Source organism: Triturus cristatus, chromosome 6 (assembly GCF_964204655.1).
Source record: "Triturus cristatus chromosome 6, aTriCri1.1, whole genome shotgun sequence".
Classification (NCBI taxonomy): Eukaryota; Metazoa; Chordata; class Amphibia; order Caudata; family Salamandridae; genus Triturus; species Triturus cristatus.
In genome coordinates, this window is record NC_140589.1 from 737,258,132 (window position 1) to 737,281,110 (window position 22,979).

Genomic DNA, 22,979 nt, shown 5'->3' on the forward strand with positions numbered 1-22,979 from the left:
TGCCCTGATGTGTGTGGCATGTCTTAGTAGTGAATTACAGCCATTTTCGTTCTTCACTATTGAAGGCTACCTGCTCTCCATAGGCCAGAATGGGCTGCTGGGATCACGCCAACGCGGTGACCCCAGTGGACTCAGAGAGCATGGTAGAGTGTCAAGTTTAGTATGCCTGGACTCAGAATAATAAAATACTTCTTGTAGTCAAGTTTATTTTAATATCCTGGGTTTGTAAATACTACTTTTAGAAAGTTAGTATTTACTGACCTGACCATCTCAGTCCGCCTCTGCTGTGTGTGTGTGTGTTCTGCCTAGCAACAGTAAGGAGCAGGGTGGGGGGATCCCCAGAGACAGGTTGGCTGCCAGGTGGTGGGCCGGGAGATGACACCAGGATGGGTGGGAGGAGTACACCTTGACTCTTGAATAGACCTGTGCTCTGCCACCACAAAGCCGGCGCCGCCCCCTGTGGGGCGGCTGATGTCTCTGCCCTGCTGCTGAAAGGAAAGAGCAGAGTCACCATAACAAAGTGCTCCAGAACTGGACTGAGCCAGGCTTAGGCCCCCTGGCGCTAAAGAACAAAAGAATCATGGTATAAAAGTAGGAGCCTGGCTCCTAAGAAATCAGAATCCTGTTTACCACAAAGAACCTCTGCCCGACTAGAAGGAGAAGAAGACGCTGGAGGAGCTGGCCTGCTGCTTGCCTTGCTGAGAAAGGAGAGGAAGAGACTTACTGAAAAGACTTTGCTACTTTGTGCTTGAACATTCTCCAAGGGCTTGATCTGAGCTTGCCCCCTGAACTGAACCCCAGGACCAGTGGGTTCTCTGTGCTTTTGCTCGTCCTCCAATTCGAGCCGTGTGTGCATCCCGCTGGAAAGAGACTGCGCCCCTCATCGCCCCTCCTAGGGCCGTGACACTCAGAAGCTTGCCTGCCTCAAACCCGTGAGAGCCCCCGCTCCGTCCAGAGCCGCTCTCTGTCCCCGGGCCAGGCCGCCTGCATCCCTGTCACCGCCTGCTACTGGAGCGCGCTGACCGCGCTATCACCCCTCCCGCCGGAAGCCGTCCGACGACTGTGATCTACGCCGGGTCATCCAGCTGCACTGACCGTGCCCTGCGACCCCGCTTCGCTATCCCCGGACATCTCAGGCCGCGCCGCCCCCGCTGTGGAGACCCTCCGGCACCGCCGTGCTAAAGGGTCACTGGCCGCGCCTGCCTACGTGCCCACACCTGCTGATTGAGGACCCAAGAACACTTCCCAAGCTGAGAGTCGCACCGACCTGTGCCGACTCTCCACATCACGAAAGAAGTTCCAGTATCGGGCTCGGGGCCCGCAACGCCTTATTTCCCCGTTCGCAGGAGCCGATCTCTGTGAGTACTGGAACCACAAGTAACATTTGCAAGAGACTACAAGGTCTCCATTCGAAGCTACGAACAAAGAACATTTGCCTGCTTTACAACCTGGTGGCCTAGCGAAAACGTTATTGGTCTTGTGATAAGTCTGCTGAGATATATATCCTTATTTTTACATAAAGAAGCGTATTTTTATATATATCCAAGTCTGGTGTCCGTTTCTGGGGGGATTGATGTGTTTACTGTGTGTATGATTGTAAGTGCTTAACCAACAACGCCTGAGGAATCGCCTTGGCTGCTCACGCCACGCACCTAGAGGGTGAGCAAGGGTCATTCGCGAGGGGTTATCCTGCGCCCTGACGTGGAGGAGAGGGTTCCTGCTTGACACAAGGGCAACCTTGCGCCAACCAGAGATCCCCGACTCTAACAGAAGCAAAATGGACTGAACCAATTTCAAAGAGGCTTCAGAGACGATATATCCACTATCGTTGAAGTCTTCGTGTTTGCGCATATTGTGCGCAAAGGTAGCACAGTAAAACAAATGGCACTTCTGGATTGCATCTCAGTTATTGCTGTAAGGGCCAGCCTTTGGTGGAAACTTGCTAATATTAAAAGTGACACTGCGCCCTACTGTCTATTATTAAGATGCTGTCCACACAAACTACCTTCCAAATAAGTGACATAAAAAGGAAGGCTGAGCAGACCAGTTTCAACAACTACAGGAGTAAAGCAAGGTTGCTTACTTGCACAACATTTACAGAAGAAAGTGTTGCTTGTTTTGCAAGACGTTTCTGCCATTGCGGGGTTTCAAGTCATCATATTTTTGTCTATCAATGACTGTATTCTGTCAGAACCCCAAAAGGTCTACAAGCTCAGGTGCAACCAGTGGAAAACTACTGTCAAATGGCTTGATGATTACCAAAGAAGTCAAAGACAAATACTTTTTGGAAAACACTTGTGCTGGGCAGGAAGTTTACTCCTTTCAACACTTCAGCATAACACTGTCAAGTAATTTATGCTGGAAAAAGCATGTAAACAATGCAATTATAATTTATGAAGTCCTGTTTAATGCCATCCTTTGGTTTACCAGCGAACATGAAAATACATTTTCCATGCAAATAAACAAAGTGGTGAAAGCTAAAACGGCAAGCCAGATAGTGTACGGGGTTTAACGCCGGGGATGGACAGAATTGTAGAGAAAATTGTCCCCTATAAGAGAAAGTTCTGAAAGATGTTGCTCCAGCTGCCAAGAGGAAATCCAACTACTGCCTTGGAGATTGAGGTCATCTATGGATCTATTCAGGACAGATGTAGATAGGTACCTTTAATATATGCAATCATTTTGGGGTCATCTTTAAATTGACTTTCAACAAGGCTTGGAAGAAGTCATTAAGAGAGACCTCCCTGACAAAATAAATGCACGCTTGGAAAATCCAAGCTAGTTATTCAAGTCTTGAAATTGATACTTTGGTCAAATCTCAAGATCACGAACATCAAGATTGTGGTCTGTCACAACAAAGAAAAAATGGCAGGAGATAAGACTACGGACTGTGGGTAGGCAATTGTTTGATGTATCACTAGTTCTGCAGTCTCACTTGAAGAGGCGAACAAACCAAAGAGAAGGTTATTTGGGGTGGTTAAGAGTGGCTCTTTCCTCAATGGAACTATCTTGTGGAAGAGAAAGTTAGCTTCAATAGGCATTTGTAAATGTGACTTGAAAAAAGATTAGCCTCATTTTGCCTTGAGATGCTCGCTAAAGTTGGAAGCAAGAGAAGTGACCATAGAGGTGCCCATTGCAACAAAGGGCCTTGAAACATATAGGGAGGTATTATTCTGCCTACTTTGCAATAACTTTGATGATACAACAAGACTAATACCACAATACATTGCAAGTAGCTGGACAATAAAAGAGAAACGTACTACTGACCATTTGTTGGACATACAGTAAATGCAGGCTGAAGGACATCAGCAGAGAGAAGCAACATCAGCAGAGAAAATGAATTGTGTAGCACTTTAGTTCCAATGTCGGGGAAACCTAGGCAAGGACTGGCATCCAATGGTGCCCTAAAGGGGCTATTTCAATGACTGTATGATTACTGGCTATGTTTTCAAATTTTACATTTTGGTTAGTTGTTTTAACTATATGTTTGTGTGTATGTACTGATTGTTTAATTCACTGTGCAAAAGTCAAATTATAGAAACCACTAAGTAACTGCCATATTTCTCATCCGTGGACCATAGAGTATTCACATGAACCTTCAGTTAGAGGAGAGCCCTCGCCCTGTGGGGGTGTAGCTTTCACCATGGTGATCATATGAACATTCTCCCCCATAAAGATTCTTTTGTAGTGACCTGCCACAACGGTGGAGAAACAACACAGCCCTGAATACATCAGTTTGTCTCTAATTTCTAAAGGTAATTTTCCCCAACATATGAACTGCCACATCTGTTAGTACATGCACAAGTGAACTTGATGAGCATGAAAGAAACTGGAACATGTGGCTACAGTCACAGTCATTAGAGGTCTGATTTCAGACCAACTCTTTGGTCGATGCCAACATTGCTGTTTTCACCTTTCAATTATTATAGTCAGATCCCACTTGATGACAAGTGTATGCAACAGACTGATGTATACTCACCTAGACACTTGCTCACTTTTTCTTTTTATTACTAAATTGTTGTTATTATGTAGTGAAGGTCCCTACAGCTCTCTCAAGAGCTACCAACTGAATAGATTACTTTAAGTTTGTAAAACATGAATGTGGACCGTTTGTAAATAACCTTATCTATTTCTTATTTTTCTGTTATCCTGTACAAGGTCAATAAAATGTTATTAATATCATAGTAAAATTACACTCTCCTACCAAAACCGCTGGAAGAGGTCCTGCTATCATCTTGATCTTCTATTTCATCAAATTCACTGATGTCCAATCCATCATCACCCTCCTAGGATCACAAAAGCACATCAAATAACTTTCTTTTAATAAAATATTTATGTTACACTCGAGTTGGAATAAAACTCAATGACTCTTGTAGCAGACGTAGTGGAAACCAAAGAAGGTAAAACAATTTTACAACTATGCAATCGTTCAAGTGGTGCCAAAATAGTGTTTTCTCCAACGTGTGTGCCGTTCGACATGTTACATGTTAATAGCCGAAATATAATATTCAGAACTTCAGCAAGTGTTGCTGAAAGACATCAAAGGCAGTGATTTTTGGGGGAGAGGGGCGGGGGGTTCTGAATATTTTAGAAAAGAGTGCCTTTAAAAGTACCATTTTGAAACTGCAAAATGAAGTAATTAATGTCATAGGACTTTCAACAGTGACTACAGATATTGTCAAGGCACAGACAGATTATTAGGTTTTATTTATGCAATATAGTGCGCTCGTTTTTTGGCTTCTTGGAGCTGGCTAAAACACAACCCCCTTAAACCTGGGGGGGAAAGAAGCTATTAGAAGATATTGATTATGAAGTTAGGTGTTCAATAAGTTTCTATAATTTTTCCGATTTGCCTCAACATCTAAAGTGAGGGTCAAAGCATTGCAGACTTTGACTACAGTGGTGGAAAAAAGATCTATCACCTTTTGTCACATCTAGGGACCACACGAGGAGATTGGTTAGAGTGCAACACTCGATTTTGGGTGTCTCACTCCAAATTAGAAAACACAAATTCAGTGGTCTTTTGATGTAAAGCTGTTTGCACAACTGTCCTAGTTGTGAAACAGACCCCGATATAGATGGAAGGTAGTGAAGAGATTTGATAACTGGGGAAATGTGCTCATCTTTGGAGCCTGATGACCAGCAGGGTTGCTGCATTCTGCACTAGTACAACATGACAGAAAGTCTTTACTGGAGGTAAGATAGATAAAATCTGCACTGTTTAATCAGGACTGAATTGGGCATTCACCACAGGAATGTTCAAATGTGTTCCAATGCAGGGGAGTATTATTTTAACTCCTGGCAACATGAGAGTCCATACTGTATCTAAATCAATTTAATATTAAGGTTACAAACTGATGTAGCAGGATGAAGCAATGGGCCCATAAGAAGAGGCCAGGCTCATTGCTCCATCCAGTACTGTCTATCTTGTTAGTAAGAGTTTTGTTAGGTTAGATTGAGCTCCATAAAAATGGCTGACATTCACCACTGTGTAATGGCCAGAGCCTTTGGATCATGACTGTTTTTTTTCTCGATTGCGCACTTTGTGACTGGCCAAATAGGAACTGGGTGTTATGTACATGTAAAAACAGGGTCCTGTCTGAAGTAATTTGGAAAGAGTCTGCATGTACAGATAAAACAATAAGCTTTGTTGAAGCCAATAGGCCTTGCCTATGTGAGATTTATTGGCTTTGCTAATGTTTTTTAGCTATGTTGCAAATGGCTGTAAGTAATGTAAAAAAGTTGCATGACACAGCCAGTGTCGTACGCGTTGTAGCATTAAAAAAAAAAAACTTTTCTGTTATGCTGCACTGAAGCTAGCGCAACTGTATATGTCTAAAAAAATATTGACAAAGCCAATAGATCTCGCATGGGTGAGATCTATTGGCTTTGCTAATGCTTGGGATGGAATGCCCTACGGTAAGTTATAAGTATTTATATAGTGTTTACAATGGCTGAAGTGCTAATGTTATTGAATCGAGAATGCTCGTGCCATGGTGTTAGTGTGTCCAGATTCAGAAGCATTTTAGGACCATACAAAAACTGTGAAAATGTGCCATATAAATGCACTGAATGTAACATAAGTTGTAGGTAGACAAAAAAGTCCAATGGGTGCAACGGTTACAAAAGAGCCAATAATGAACTCTGACTGCTTGCTTAGTGGAAACATCGCAATAATCGGTGCTCAGTGGGTTGCCTAGAGCTTTTAGGCCCTGTGCCACTGCACCTGCTGCATCATCCAAATCATGGTCCTAGTGCCTGAAAGGCGACTGCGCTTGGGACTGCGTGCTCAGTGGTGACATGTAGCACTAATAGGTGTTCAGAGGGAGCCCTAGAGCTTTTGGCCCCTGTGCCACTGCAGCTGCTAAACCATCCAAATCATGGCCCTAGTGCCTGCAAGGTAACTGCGCTTGCGACTGCTTGCTTAGTGGTAACACTTAGCAGTAATGGGTGTTCAGAGGGTTGCCGAGAGCTGTTGGTCCCTGTGCCACTGCGACTGCTGCACCATCCAAAACAAGGTCCTAGTGAGGGTCTCAAGGTTCTAGAGAAGCTAATTGCTTGATGGTCATCTGTTCATTCGAATAACCAGGTCTTGAGTGCTTTCCTGAGCAAAAGAAGCGGTCCTGACGTGCAGGGGCAGGTCTTTTCAAGGTTTTGCTGCTAGATGAGAGAAGAAGCGTCCTCAGGTGTTAGCAGGGGAGAGGCTGACAGATCGTAGGTGTCTGGTAGGTGGGTGGAAAGTTATGCTTTTGTTGATGTATGCTAGTCCCTCGTTGTGCAGGGCTTTGTAGGCGTGGGTGAACTGACATCTCATCTGGATAGAGAGCGCCAGTGTAACTTCTTGAGGAGGGGATGGAAGTGGGTCTGTCTGGGGAGGTCGAGGATGAGTATTTCTGCAAAGTTTTGTATTGTCTGCAGTCTTGTCAGGAGGCAGGTGGTGATTACTATGTAGTGTGTGTTCCTGTAGTCCAGCCTGCTGGTTACTAGGGCATGTGTGACAGTCTTTCCGGTGTTGATAACGATCCACCTGAAGATCTTATGGAACATGCGTAGGGTGTGGAAAAAGGAGGATGAGACTGTGTTAACCTGTTTCTTCAAAGATAGCTTGCTGTACAGGACAATGCTGAGGTTGCGGGCGTGGTCTGTCAGGGCAGAGTTCAACAGGCCACCATGCGTTGTTCCTTGGCGAGTTGTTGTTTCCAGAAATAACATCTTGTCGGTGTTGAGCTTGAGACAGTTGTCCTTCCTCCAATTTACAATGCTCACAATGCATCTATAGAAGCTGGCTCTGGCAGTGGAGGGGTCTTCTGACAGCGAGTGGATGAGCGGGGCATCACCAGCGTGGTAGATGATATTGAGTCTGTGTGATCTGATTGTGTTGGCTAGGGGGGACCTGTACGTGCTGCAGTGGGTGTGTTGAGGGACAGTGCTTGGGGGGGGGGGGGGCAACCGCATACGATCTTGTTGGATTTCGAGGTGAATGGTGGGAGACGGATTCTCTGGGTTCTTCTGGTGAGGTATGAGGAGATTCATTTGAGGGCGTCACCCTGGAATCTTATGTGATGGAGTCTGCTGATCAAGTTGTGGTGAGAGACAGGTCAAGGAGGGTCAGGGCTGCAGTTGCACCGTGGTCCAATCAATCACATGTCCTCAGTATTAAAAGACTTTCACAGGCTCCTACTTGAAGTTAGAATAATATTTAACACTGCATATTTTAGTTACAAGCCATTATTTCTGAACAAACTTGGATACCTACTGTCAAACATCAAATGATCTGTTGGCAGCAGAAAATTACTATAGACTCAAACTCTGGAGTGCAAAAAATTAAAAAATGTAAAAAGTGTCAACTCAAGCCTTCTCTGGTACTGCAACTACAATTTGAAACTTGCTTTCAATCAAAATTGAAGTCCTTAATCACTTTTTGTGGAAAGGGACATTTCTGTTAGACAAACATCTTTATACATCAGTTTGAACTTGACATACTGTTGGTGCAGAAAATTCCTTAACACAGCAGTGGACGTGCACTCCTGCTCAAAGTGCACCAGCTGCAGCAGTATCTCGATCCTTGGTACTGATTTTTCATCACAGGCGAGTACTGCTCATGTGTGTGAGCCATGACGTAGGCTGTTTCATGGACTGTGGTCTTGTCAACACAGAAGGGGCGCAGGAAGTGTTACCCTGATAGTGTTAAAGGGCTATTGCCTGTGTCCAGAGTTCAGTAGCATGAGGGCAGTGGAGGTAGCATGCTGTGTTTTGTGTGAAAGTGATCAGTAAGTGTATAGGCCTTTTTCCACCTCTCTCATTGGAGTGAGGCCTTCAGGCCCACTTATGTAAAGTTCCTCTCGTCCTTGACCTACATCATATTAGTTATTAGCACTGTGCAATGCATGCGTAATTGTGTGTGCGTTTTGTAATGTATGTGTGCCTGTGTATGCTACAGTAAACAGAGGCCTGAGAGTTGCATATTGGAACCCCAGGGCCTTGGCGAGGCATGTGGAGGTGAAAGAGCCATCTCAGACAGATTTGTGGATTGCATGCATTCTGAGAGCTGGGTGGGACACAGAAGGGAGAGCCAGACTCTCTTGTGCACTTCAAAAGGGTTCTTTGATTCTGAAAAGGTTAATGTTCATTGGGGCCTGGGCACATCTCAGAAAGGAGATAGGGCTGATAAAGGAATTATAAATAATAGGGCTGAGGCCTTGGTAAACTTTTGATATAATTGAGGTTGATATCTAAGTATGATCTTCTAGTCACTGCCATGGTTTGTGTTTAGGGCTATTGGGTTTGCATTGACAGACTGCTTCCTGGACAAAGGAGAGGACACAGTAGTGGGCACTCCAAAGTCCACATCACGAACTTCAAAGACTAAGATACTAAATCACATCTGTGTCTGGAAATGGATTATAAAAAGAAGAGCTTGAGCCTCCCAAAATTGTCAAACTGGAGCTGTATATCAGCTTGGACAAGCTCACCATGACATTTGCCTGTAGTGACCAGGACTGGGGACTAAACTCTGCTAGTCGCCCCACTGGGTGAGGGGACATCACCCAGAAGAATAAACTCCTCTGGAACTGGCAGCACCAGCATCTTCTGCTGATAACAGAGGACCCTAGGAGGAGAAGGAAAGCACCTGGAGGAAGTGAGGTCCAGTGGTGATTCTAATGAGTGAATCTCTGAAGCAGAGTTTGAGATTTAGTTTCCCTGTTGAGGACCATTGCACCGATTGGGCCTTCTGTCCGAATGCTACAGATCATGACCCCCATATGCCATATGGTGGCTGCGGTGAAAATTGAGGACCGTTGCAGTGATCGGGCCATCCGCCCAAGTGCTGCTGCTTACGACCCTGTTATGTCAAGTGGGGGCTGCAGTGAAGATTGGGGACTGATGCACCAATAGGGCCGCCTGTGTGCTACTGTTCGAGCCCCCTGTAGGCCACGTGGGGGCTACAGAAGATAAGAGTTGTTGCCCTGGTGTAACAATGTGACAAGAAGAGGGCCATTGCTCCTGGGCAGTTTTATGACCCGACAGTAGTAGAGTCTATTCACTAATATTGTAAGTGGCAGTGAAGCCATTGAGAGTACAAGGCCTGGGAACTTGACACCTCAGGTTACAGAGCACCATGATGGCTTCACTGAACCCAGGAGAGTTTGGTACCAAACAGCTCCTTGTAATAAATCCACAGTGATGCCAGTGTGAGATTTATTAAAACATGTACTCAAAGGGCACCTCAAAGGTGCCCCCTGAAAACCTACCACCCTAGTGTGGGCACTGACTGGCTTTAGGCAGCCTGCCACACACACACGTTTCTGGACCGATGGGTGAAGAATCTCTGCTCTCTTGGACCAGAAACAATGCACATCCTGGGCAGAGGTGTCAAATCTCCTCCCCAAGGACGGGCCAGTGCTCGAGAGGGAAGCTTCAAAGGCATGCTGCCTTTGTAATGCGACCCCCCACTCTCTGCTGCTAGCAGCAGATGGCAGCCCCTGGTTTACACTCCCACTAAGGGCAGGAAAACCGCTGGGAAAACTCAAAAGAATAGGAGGTGTGCCCACCTCTGCCAGCCCCACCCCTAGGGTGGGGGAGGCGACTGAAGCACAACTATCAGTCCCCAGCATATTGAAGATGAGGAGACACCTCCAGTCAGGGCTAGGTCTATGCCCCCTCCCACAGGAGAGTGGCATAATAGATGGTGTAGTCACCCAAGGTAAGTTGCCCATTGGCCCTACCTACTACTCCCCTAAAACGCCTCCTAAATTTAGTATTTAGGTGAATACTCTCCCAGCCCTAGAAAGCAGATCTGCGACAACCTACTAAGAAAAGAAGACTCACTGCAGCAGAAGACAACTGCCTTGGCCCAAGCCCTACCGGTCTGTCTCCAGCTTAGAGGAAACCTGCGGCCTGTCTGTAGCACAACCTCAAAAACCCCTGGGAGGAATGCTGCCTTCAATAAAGAATCTAATATCGCGAGGACACTGGACCTGTCCAGAAGAAGCTGACTCCAAAGACTCCGGATCCAGGCGGATCAGTGTCTCCAGCCCCCTCTGCACCCGATGCCTACGGCCCAAGTCTGAGTAGCTCACCTGTGCAGTGAAGTCTCCGCGGTGGTCCTGATCTCGTGTCCAGAATTGGCTGAGCTCTTGCCTTCCATGACAGCGCCTGCAGTGTGAATCCAGAGGCTCCCTCCGACCGTGACTGTCTCCGGTAAGAAGATTCTGACGTCCAAAGGCACCCCTGCACCCGAAGCCCGTGGGCCTTGGTGAGCTGAACCGATGGTGCCCCTACGACCCTCTGAATCCAAACTTACTTCTTCTGTCGTTGGTCTTAGTCCTGCAACCTCCGGTGCCACGCCTGCAGCCTCTTTGCCATCAGAAAAATCCGAATTGGAAAACACTGGATGCCCAACGACAAATTTGCACCCTGTCTCCGGCCGCCCCTGTGCCGCTGGTGGTGTATGTTTGGTGCTGCTTTATGGCCCTCCCTGTGCTTGTGCTAACCCCCGAAGCGTGGCCCCTTAACCGTTTGCTTATCTGCAAGCAGTGTGGCCCCAGATACCTAATCTCCATTGGAAAGCATTGGGTCATACTCCGATTTCGACCTCTGAATCTGACCGCCCCTGTGCTGCTGGTGGTGCAGTTTTGGTACCTACCTGACCCCTGGCCCTTGCTGACTTTGGCTCCGAAGACTGAAATTTTAAGTTCGATACTCGGCTGTTTAGCCGCAATATTGTTTTACCCATAAGATAACACTGAACAGCGTGAAATAGTTTAAAAGTGTCGATTTTTGAAAGTGAAAAGTATTTTTTATCAAGACCTGGGTCTTAAAATAAAGAACAAAGTATAATTTAATGAAATTGGTCTGGATCTCCTTCTTGAGTGGTGTGTCTTTTATCGTGTGCAATTAATGTCTTACACTCCTCTGTGTTAGGCCTAAAGCTGCTCGCCTACACTACCAGTAATAGAACACTTTAGGTTTTGCATTGAGCCCTGTACACTTTTGGGAAACCCCTGGGCTCTGTGAACAGTATTTCCACCTAGTGATGTGATGTATACAGAGCCAGCTTCCTACAAGGTGCATCATAGATGCCTGCTGCCTCCTGCAGCATCCACACTTCTGGTCACTGCCGGGCAGCTGACGCGTGCCTGGGCCTGCCAGACCACAGCTGCATCGAGAGCGGGTAAGACTGATTGCCTGGCCACACAGCCTCTGCTCTGAATTAAAGTGCTATGGTGCTGGGACACTTTGACTTTTAAGAAGCCATAGTGGAACTTCTAAGATTTTTACTTTTTAGTGGGCCCTAACCCGAATGATTCTCTCACATGAATGTGGAACAACCACCATCCTTAGACAGGAAGGTGGGACTCATGGATTTACCTGGACAACACTAGAGTGCTAGCCTTACAAAGACTGTGTGTATTATTTGTTGTGGGCTGTATTTTACTTTGTGTTCGTATGTAAATAGTACTTTATTCATAAAAGCAACTATCTGGCTGGACAGTCATTTATTGGGGATGGAGGACTTGCTTGATTTGTAAGTCTGCATACACCTTCTTTCTACTTCCCACCATAAAGCCTTGAATTGTTCGAGCAACGCTACTATGGACAGTCAAGCGCTGAAGCGTCCCAGTACGTGGCCAAGTTACTCTGGATCCACAGTAGGCCAGGGACATCAGAAGAAAAAGGCCTCAACCACTAATTTGGGCCCAGTAATATTGCTTGCCCTGTGGCCCTCTGAAATGGGCTCTTACACATACTTTTTTTCTAATCTAGGCCCTTTCAATACGTTAACCTTTCGTTTCACTTGATCTCCTTCTACTTCCTCTCCCCCCTCCTGCCAATTAATACTTTTGCAAGTTTCATTAAAATCTAGGCACCCTATTTAACAACACATTCTCACCCTCCTTGTTTAAACGCCTGTCAGACATTAGAATGAGCCTTCTCTTGTTGTCCCGTGTTTCCAATGTTTTACTGCTTCCGCCTTCTTCACCTCGCCCACCCTGCTTTGCTACTCTGAATGTATTAGTTTTATTGTATAGCAGTTGTTCCATGTGATTTGGAGCTACATTGCATCAAAATTGTTTTATGTACAGAGCGCTGATACCTTTGGGTTGAGTGTGCTTCATAAGAATACATTAATAAATAACAAATACCCATGCTCTTGATCTCCAGCTTTCAACACTTCAGAGGGGATGTGGAGTCAGGTCATACCATGAATTAATGATTAGGCTTTTATGGATTGTGCTTCGAGTTATAGATGTGTTTATAGCCTTAGCTCTCTGCACTTTTGTTCTTAGTGGAAAATGACATCAAGAGATTTTGGCTGGCTCATGGCTTTAAGTAAAAATAGAATATAATCCTCAATAATTTACCTTTAAAATCCTAAACCAATCAAATAAAACCAGCTAAAGGACAAATGCAACTATGACAATGTTCAAAAGTTTCAGTCTCTAGGAATTGGACATGATTACTTACATAAGCATCCATATCAGAATCTTTATTCAGTTGTTTTTTGGATTCAGGTAGTTCATCCTTTCCTGGATCATTTGCTCTAAGGAACACACACAAACAAATGGATTTGTCTGTAATAATTCTTGTAAATGTCCTACAAAATCTATTCCTTTTAGTTAAATGAAAACAGTAGACTTATGAAACCCTATAAATGAGGTGCACATCCTCTTCAATCTCTCGCTAGATATCCCTATTTACTATGCACATAATAAAAAAACACTTGCATGTACAGCTTGGCTCTCCAGGACGTGTATCTTTCATTCCTATGCCATTTGGATAAGGCTGGGAATTCAAGGTAAAAACCTGCTAGCACCATCTTTGATTAGATGTTTAATACATAAAACTCATATACAACACCAGTGAGTAGGCAGGGTAAAATCAGTTGAAGTTGAAACTATAAAATGTGGAAATTTTATAAACACCAGTGCCAAAAAGTAGATACAAGGGAGGCAGGAGACATATTAGATCAAGGGTCTGTTTGTACGTTCACATCCTGACACTAATGCTTGCAAAATGAACACAAGAATTTTCACGTGACTGCCATGCAAATTTCCATCAACTATGTCTTGACCATCAAAGCAGCAGCAAAGAACTGTGAGGTCTGCTTCTCCCACAGTATAACATTGGGTTTCCTTATTACATTTAATAAGTGATAACTATTGATTGAGAGTAGGTAGGAAAATCATGTTTGATGTATGAGGAATTGTAATTTAAAATTCTATTTCATGGTAAAGTTGGATTTGAAGTCACAATTCAGAAAGTGCCACTTTTAAAAAGTTGTAGTTTTCTTGTCCTAAGCATTTTGTGCCTGAAGCCTGTTCCTGGGTGAAATGACTGGGTGTAGTTGGCCTTTGAATATTCCACACAATAGAGGGACTAGGTGTGCCTGGACGAGCCATCTCAGGTAGGACTGTGGGGGGGGGGGGAGAGGGGTCAGAGCTGTGCCCTCTTCTCACACAAAGAATTTCACATTACCTATTATGCATGCAGACAAGACTAGTAGCAGGGTGGGGAGGCAGGAAATTCCAAACTCGTCTGTGAGGGGAAGCCTTCAGAAGTTTCTCAGCTTTCAAAGGAGGCATCAGGTATAAATAATAGGACCCACAGACCCACTCTTCAGGTAACTTTCTGGACCTGCGGAAGTACTCTCAGAGATCTGCCTACTACTGTGTACTTCAGAAGAACAGCTCTGCTGCACCTATAAGGACTGCTTTGCTGCCTGAGTCCTGTTCTAAGCCCCCAGTGGTCTGCCCTGCTCTTTTACTTGAAGCCAGGACTTCCAGAGTGATTCCAGGGACTAGCTGGCTGATCTTCTGATCAGAGCTTATGGGACAGAAATGGCTTCAACCATCTTGAAACTGTGCCAGGACCATGACTAAGTGACACCTGACCCTCCAAGTGATGCCATTCCAGTCCTGGGCCTTTATAAGTGGTTCTAAAGGTGCCGGGAGAGCCCAAATCCAAAACTTGGGATGTAGACATTTTTTTGCCCAAAATGTGCTTTGAGAACCAAGAGGAGACCAGAACCTACATGCTCATTGATCCCCCCCAAGGTGCATCGTTGGTTGACCTGACTTCCAAGCAGCTCCTGCTATGTTCTTCTCCACAGCAACAAAGTCCTAATATAGGAATCTTCACCGCAAATTAATCCAGCACCTTCTTGATAATGACCCCACCTTCTTGGACACCGCCAGCTGCGTTGCTACACTAAACTTTATCTTCTCAGACATTTTCTTCCCAAATTTCTTTGAAGTCCGGAGGCATGCAGAGACAGGAGCCAATGCACTTTGTGTATGTATCCTGCGCTCCATTGTGGTCGGCTATAACTTTTAACAGTCACACACTTTATTGGGTTTTTCGAGTTTTGTATCTTATACAAACATAGGTATAGTACCGTAGTATGCAGCATAATTACATTTAAAATTCGATCAAGGCTTTAATTTGTTAAGCTAAGCATACCTTATAAAATATTGTACAATGCATAGTCAGTTTGATTGTATCTGCAGCCGGTTACCTAGGCACCTATACAAGTGTGTTAACATTATTCTGAAACTGCTTAACTTACCCCTCCCTCCCCACCCAACTCTCCCAAATCTGCTGGCCCCACCTCGGCGCAAATTTTTGTCATCCGGCTTCGACATATGCCCCCCATCATCTCATGCAGGGGCAGTTCATGTTTGTGTGGTAGTGTTGCGCAACAGAATTATTCTTAGGGTTGTTTGATTTGTGCAGGGACTGGCATGTTGGTCATAACTACTTCTCCTGGGCTGCAGGTACAGGTGTAGGTTCAAGTGACTTGAATGCTTCCATTACGAGGTCCCAGTCCATTGATATAGGATTTTTACGTGGACCCCAGGCTTCCTCCCATTGGATGGCAGCGCTTTCCGCACTCCCCCACCTCTCCACTTCCCTGTGCCATGTGTAAAGTGTTGGGGACCTAGCTGACCTCCACCGCATTGTTATGGAGCGCTTAGCTATAAGTAGCGCTAGGTCAGTGAAGCGTAGTTTCACTTTTTGTGTTTTTGAGCGCCGAGTCATACCCATCAGACAGCTGCCAGCTGCTTCCCATACAGGTAGGCCTGTCACCGAACTAATGCTCAAGACTACATTTCTCCAAAATTCTGTGAGCACAGGGCATGACCATAGCATGCGTAGGATATCGGCTTCCGCCGTCCTGCATTTAGGGCAATGGTGGTTGTGTAGTCGGAAACATACGTTGCAAACGGTGAGGGGTACGGTAGGCCCTATGTAATATCATGTACTAAATGAATTTGAATTTGTCATTGCGGGATATTTTTTTGAGGGTATTCTAACATCATAATCCATTCTTTATCGGTCAGATCTTTCTCAAGATCCTCAGCCCATTTATTGTGGAGGTCAGTAAGGAGAATCCCTGTACGTGCCCTAATGCCTTTATACAGCCATTTCATAAGGTGACGTCCTACCTCCATTAGATAAATCCCCTGCACCAGTTTGTGTGCTGGGGGTTCCACCCCAAGTGGGGCCCAGTGACTTTTGGCATAGTGGAGTATTGCAGCATGTGTTAAATATAGATTACCTGGTACCTCATTTTGCCTGTTGAAATTTTTGTGGTCCATTAGGGTTCCGTTGTCGAGCAGCGCCCCCACTGTGGTGACCCCCCTTCAGACCACGCGAGGATTCTCTGTTCAGTAATTAGGCCCGTGGATGTAGGAATACATAGTAGCAGTGTGTTATCTGCATATGGGGGGGGGCATGTGTAGTGCAGCGTCTTCCTCCAGTATGGTGGTAATGTGGCCCGAGGTAACAGCAGTGTGTGCAGAATACCTCGGTTAAAATCTCGAGCCATGTATCCTAATTCGAGCAGATTACGTCCGGCAAGCTAGTACAACAGCCATTAAGGTTGGCTCACATAACAATATGCACGGAGATCAGGTGCGCCCAGTCCTCCTTTATCTGTGTCTAATTGTAGTTTAGTAAGCCCACCCTGCGGCGGCCAGTTCCCCATATCAGAAATAATAGTAGAGTGTCTAATGATTTAAATATAGGGGCGGGGATTAATACTGGCAGGTTTGTAAAGAAGGCATTGAGGTCCAGGGGTTACCTGTGATCTGAGTGCCCTTATTGCTTTGGTTAAGTTACCCTCTATTAAGTCTTGCAAACTTCTATAAATTTGGATGCCCAGGTACTTGAAGGTGTGCTGCGCTACAGAGAGGGAGAGTTGCCCAAACTGGATCGCATCTGGATGTTCTCCATGGCACAAGAAAAAGGCTTGAGACTTTGACTCGTTTATGGTGAGGCCCGAGTTCTGTGCAAATTGTGAGAATATCCCCGAAGTCGGCTCTAGAGCATTGGTCAGGTCATTGGCATAAATAATTATGTTGTCTGCATAGGTGGATATCACATGCCTAGAGTTACCCAGCCTGATGCCCATCTGTTCTGCAGATGACCGTAGCTTAATGGCCAAAGGTTCTAACGCAAGCACAAATAACAGGGGGGAGAGGGGACATCCCTGCTGTGTACCTCTGCCAACCGGGTTTGCACGTGAGATGAGACTACCAGTGCGGGCCCTCGCTGTAGGGGCTGAGTATAGGAGTTGTACCCACTTCAAGTATTTTGGTGGTATGCCAAATTTTTTAAGGGCCCTGACCATGTAGTACCATCTGAGAGTGTCAAATGCCTGTCTTAAGTCTAGCGTAATGCAGCCGGCATTATGGTGGCCTACAGAAATTGTTTCCATTACGTGATAAGGTCTCCTGATATTCAAGGAAGTGCTCCGCGCTGGTACAAAGCCGCATTGATCTGGGTGAATTAACTTTTGTAAGTATGGAAGTAAGTAGTGCAATAGGATTTTGCTTAATATTTTGTACTCGGGAAGCAAGGAGTGATAATGGCCGGTACCCTGGAACATCTGATGCCGAACGACCCGGCTTAGGGAGAGATATTACTAAGGCCTGCATTGTGGGGGAGGGGATTGTCCCCGTGTCTAATGCCGTTTGGTATAGTTGTTCTAGTTGCGGGATCAGGGCATCGAGAAGGTATCAAAGAACTCTATTGGTAGGCCGTCAAGGCCCAGGCCTTATTTCGTGGTAAATCCCGGATAGCTTCTTTTATTTCTTGTTTTAGTGATGAGGCCAGATAGGTCGTGTTGGGCTGCTCGATTCAGCTGGGGGAATGTTAGGTTATCCAGGAATGCATTAAAGGAGTCATTCGCTAATTGTGGGGGGGGGGGGGGGGGGGGATTGATATAGTTATTCATAATATTCGCAAAAAGACTAGTTGATTTACCGCTGAGTTTTCACAATTTCCTCTTCCAGAGTTGTTATTTCATATACTGTTATAGTGTTATAGAGGGAGGCACGTTTTGTATTATACACGCCAGAAGAGTGCCTGCCTAATCGGCCTCGGTATTTTTTGTCTGGGTGCACGATTTGTAATCTACTTGTCTAACGGTTTACAACAGTTCTGCGTGCTTAAAGCGTGCCTCCCGTAGAGACATTGTGTGAGAAGTTGGCCTGGCATATGCTGGTCACAAGTTAAAGTGGCCACCTTGCACCAGTCCAATTCGACTCTTAAGGTGATAGGCTTAAAAGACAACCTTTTAAAGAAAGCTATCCTAGTGGTAGCTGTGGAGAGCAGCCTTCAGGCTAAGTCTTGAAGGAGTGTTAAGCTTATTGTTTTACCATAGATAACCTCTTGAATGACCAAAGGAAAGAGTAGTCCACACAGGTATATATATAAAATATATGTATTTATTCTAAACAGAATCCCACAAGTCTCTTTATGAGGCTAGAGGTAAAGTTACAATTCAAACAAGCATTTATAGATACAATAAATAGCACTGGAATCACAGGGCCCCAGGGGGGGACCAAACCATATATTAAAAAAGTGGTATAAGAACCACGACAATTCTACAGACAATGCCTAGGGCTGGCCCCTTGAGAATCCACCCCAGGTGATGAGGAAGGGGACCCACGGGAGGCGGGTGCAGTGGAAATAGCTGCTATGGAGAATGTCGCGGTTTGATTTAAACAGATTAAAGACACTTCTAGCAGGAGTTCAAAGTTAAAAACTTAGAGTTAAGCTTTTGAGGAGCCCACTACCACGGGAGTACCGAGGTACCACTGTTACCTGCCCCAGGGAAGCCGGGTGCATAGGTCGTTTTCGATTTCGGGCTGATTTTCAATGGGAAAATGTACAAAACTGCTGCTAGCCAAAAGCGTCGATGATGCCGTGAAGAATGAGGTTGTAGATCTTGTAGAGAAGAACCTGAAAGCAGAGGGGACAGAGTCTGAGTCACGGCACAGTGACCAGGGAGCTCAAGGAAAAGAGCCCTTCAATGTCGGGTGCTTCAAGTGAAAAAGGTGTAGCTTGGATCTGCAGCCACGGGCTCCGGGAGGCTTTAGGGAAGGCTAGCTTCTGGAGGGCGACTGTCCCACGAAGGATGAGGGTCGCTGCGGTGTTAGTGTCCGGATTGGATCCACTAAGCCTTGGCAACCGCAACCCACGCAAGATGAACAAATCAGCTACTGGTGCAGACCCACGAGGTCTGAGAGAGGTCTCCTTCGAGGCCTGGAGCTACCAGGGGAACTTTTAAAAGTAAAGATTGTCCTCCGCTAGGGCCCACAAGTCGAGAGACAAGGGACCGCGGAAGGCAGCAATTTGGAGTGCGTAAAAGGGTGCCCACGGGCCACCGGAGTGAGCTAGGGCGCTGATCTTTGGCACAATTGCTGCCGAGAGGTTGGCTCAATATTGGGCCAAAGCACAACTTCCCCACTGGTCAGGGTCGTGTGCTACGCAAGAGGTGGCCGGTGTCCTGGGGTATTGGGGATCTCGGCATCCACACGGTCCACGGTGCTCAGACATGCTGGGTACGCTCACTGGCCTCTGGGATGCTAGGAAACCCACCTCAAGGTTGAGAGGAGTCCTCGATGTCCGAAGGAGCAGCGAAGTTCCAACCGGGTCACTTGCAGTGTTTCAGGTGCCTGCCAAGCAGGGGGGTAACTCCTTTACCCCAAGGGAGATTTCTTCAGTCAGCTGGGCAGCAGCTCGTCGAAGGTCAAGTCTGTGAAGTCCAAGATTAATCTGATTCTCTGGGGACACGTTATTCACCTTTATCCACAAGATTAGGGGAGTGTCCAGATCACTGTCCACCAATGGGAGTTGAGGCAGGAAAGGGTGGCTACACCCTCTCCCCTTTGTGTGTTTCCCGCCTGGGCGAGGGGCAGGATGCCCCTGAACCGGTTCCAGGCGGTGTATGCAGAATGTAGGCGCTGTAGCAGCCTACGTGCAACTCTGAAAGGCATCCTATGTTGCACCCACCCAGTTCCAATCCACATAGCCTGTCTGAGAAGGTGCTGGCACCTCCCTGCAACAGGATCCCTATTGTCCAGCTGCCGAGGCTGGGGTTTTGCCCAGCAACAGGCAGCCAGAGTTGTGTGGGTGGCGAGTAGCATCCATTTTGTGATACGTGTGCACTTTTAAATTGGTGTCTAAATTCTGCCGCTTTTCCCATATCGCCCCTCTAGCAGGGGGGAATCATGCCCTCATGCCCATGGCTGGACTGGGGGTATGATTCCTACATGTTTGACACCAAACACGATATGGTTCTGTGTAGCCATTCTCAAGTTATCACGCTATCATGATATACTTATAATGCGGTTAAGAGTATATGGTATGGCTACACTACAAACAACCCAGCAATGATTTTTACGAGGGTTGCAGAGGGGCCCTACTCAGGTAGGGGTCCCCCCTCACACATATCCCAGCACCCTGCCTTGTAGGATTAGCAAGGCCTGCTTGAGGGGTGACCAATGAGAATACATGTGTTGTACATAGGTGGGATACAGGGTACCTGTATCCCTGTAAGGGGGTGCAAGCACCACCTTACCCAGACTACAGTAGTGGTCTGGTGGTGTCATTTGGTATGGCTGTCCCAGGGTGGCACAATAAGTGCTGCAGCCCTGGTAGGCCTCTGAGGGACCCATGCCCTGGGTACCCAGGGTACCATCTACAAGGGGCTGGTAGGGTGTCCTCAGTATCCAATTGGAATGTACCTAGGGTACTCACATCAGTTTTAGGGAGGAAGCAGATAGGTTGGGGTCCTGGATAGCAGGATCCCAGCCAGACTAGTCAAAAACCATTCAAATACCAGGCAAAAAGTTGGGGGCAACCATATAGTCAGATTCCACCTTCCTACACATTGTCTTTGTGGGGTCGCCTACCGCTTCTTGTTCTTATTTATTCATGGTGTTTTTGACTGTTTTGAGATTATTATATATTTCCTGCCTAGCCCGGGCTGTGGTGCTTCTGGCTATGCCCCTTATCACAGTTTTGAACGCATCCCATTCTATGTGGGGCGTGGAGGCTGTAGCAGCGTTTTTTGTGAAGTAGTTTGTGATACCCACTGCCAGTATGCTACGAAAGACGGAGTCTTCCAACATTTGTGGCCATAATTTCCACGGTGGGGACCGGGATGGGAATTCTGCCCCAGGCTAGGGTGATCTCTAAGGGGTGGTGGTCAGAAAAGGTCTTACCTAGGTATGTGGTGTGTGTGATCGGTGCAGTAAGGAGGACAGAGCAGATTATTCTATCTATCCAGGTATGGAGTTGATGGGTCGGGGAGAAGAACAAATACTCTCTGTTGGTCGGATTTTTCAGGCTCCAATACGTCCCCCAGTGTCCAACCTTCTGTCCATCTACATAGAGCCTCTGCTTGTTTTATAGACCCTGCACCTTGAATAGGGGGATGTGAGCGGTCTATGCTTATATCCGTGTCAGCGTTGTAATCCCTGCCTAATATCCACAGGTAAGCTTTCCAGCATGCTAATTCCAAGTTAAAACCCATGAGGATCTTGTGCAAAATTAGGGGCATACAGACAGCCCAGCACTGTGTGCCATCCAGTGAACCTCTCACTAATATGTATCTCCCAAGTGGGTCCGTCTGTTGTTCAAGTGCCTTATATGGGACTCTGTTCCTGACCCAGATTGTTGCCCCTGTGGCGAGAGCTGAATATGATGTGGAGAATACCTGTCCTCTCCATTTCTTGCGTAATTCAATTGCTTCAGCGAGGCGGGACTCCTGTATGAACACTACATGTGCTTTGCGTCTGTTCAACTGCGCATGTATTCTATGACGCTTGTGTATGGAACCCAGCCCCCACACTACCAGGTGATTATATTATAAATACCCTGCATGTGTTCGTGTTGCTGCATGTGTTTCGCTTATGCATTGGATGGGTCAGAATTGACAACATGTGGTGTAGTATATGAGGTGGGCCAGATTCCAAGAACCCCCTAACTATAACATTGAATATACGGTCCTGCACTAGAACTGTACTGGTCCAAACTAGATTCACAACAGTGTGAACATTTAACGAGTTAGTAGTTGCTTTCGCCATTAGGGGGTGATTTCTAAAGACCCTGCTAGTGAGGTGAGTGACATACGAGCTCGCCGCGGCACGGACCAGGTGTGTTTTCCTATATCTCCAATTCGAGAATGAGAAAGGGTTTGTGTGCGCCACTATCGGCAGTTAAGCTTGGGTTACCTTACAAAGTATTCAGTCTATGCTCTTCAGACCTCCCCATCTGGTGTCACGTTATCCCAGGAAATCATTAGCAGTTTGAGGTGCCACAGTTCTAAATAACGCTAGGCTACTCTCTGAGTCGGAGTGAACAGTGTTATCATCTGAGGAGTCAGAGGTTGCGAGGTGATTGCAGTCTCGAATGGTGCTTGCCGCTGCCAGCGCCCTTCCTGGGCTTGCTTTGGTGTTGGGCTCCCGGCTTGGGATTTGTTGATTGGTTTGTTGCGGCGTGATTGTCGGTTCCGAGTGCCTCTTGGGGTCCAGGAGATGCTTTGCGAGGAGGACCCAAATTCTGTCAGTGGGAACATGATCTCCAGCCATTCTTCCTCTTCTTCTGGGGTATCAAAGAACTGTGTTTTTTGGTCATGAATGACCTTCAGTCGGGCTGGGAACAGTAAAGCGTACATAATGTCTAGGGCTCTGAGCTTCTTTTTGATTTCTTGATATAGGGATCGCCTGTGCTGCACTAACATGGTGTAGTCTGGGTACAGTGACACCCGTTGGTTCTCCTATTGAATTTGAGACCATTCCCTGGCTGTCTGTAACAACATGTCCCGGTCTCTAAAGTTTAATATTCTGGCAATCAAAGGGCTGGGTGGAGCGCCAGTGGTCAGCCTGCCAGTGGGGATTCTGTGCCCTCTCTCCATGCAGAAGAAATTCAATAAGCCCTCCGGGGCCACAAACTCACTAAACCATTGTTCCATGAACTTAGTAGCATTTGGCACTTCACAGCGTTCTAGCAGACCTATGACTCGGACATTGTTCCACCAAGTTCTCCCTCCAGCGTCGTCAACTCTGTCCTGGAGCCCGGATACCTGTCGCTGCAATTGTGTTATTTGCGCTGCATGCTGTTTATGCTGTGGTAGCATTTCTGCCAGGGCGAGTTTTTTGTCTTTTACAGTGGCAGCAAGT

At 46.4% G+C, this 22,979-nt stretch overlaps 1 protein-coding gene across 4 annotated transcripts in view; it reads right to left on the reverse strand.

Annotated features, from left to right (window-relative positions):
• LOC146817800 (heat shock factor protein 2-like) overlaps nt 1–22,979 on the reverse strand; it is a 204,184-nt gene that overhangs the window by 18,659 nt on the left and 162,546 nt on the right. For all 4 annotated transcript variants that reach the window (XM_085611274.1, XM_085611270.1, XM_085611272.1 and 1 more), the window contains 2 exons: nt 12,970–13,045; nt 4,205–4,286 (listed from right to left, as the gene is read on the reverse strand). In XM_085611274.1, coding sequence (XP_085467400.1) covers nt 4,205–4,286; nt 12,970–13,045 — 158 coding nt within the window. The remainder of the gene's footprint in view (nt 1–4,204; nt 4,287–12,969; nt 13,046–22,979) is intronic.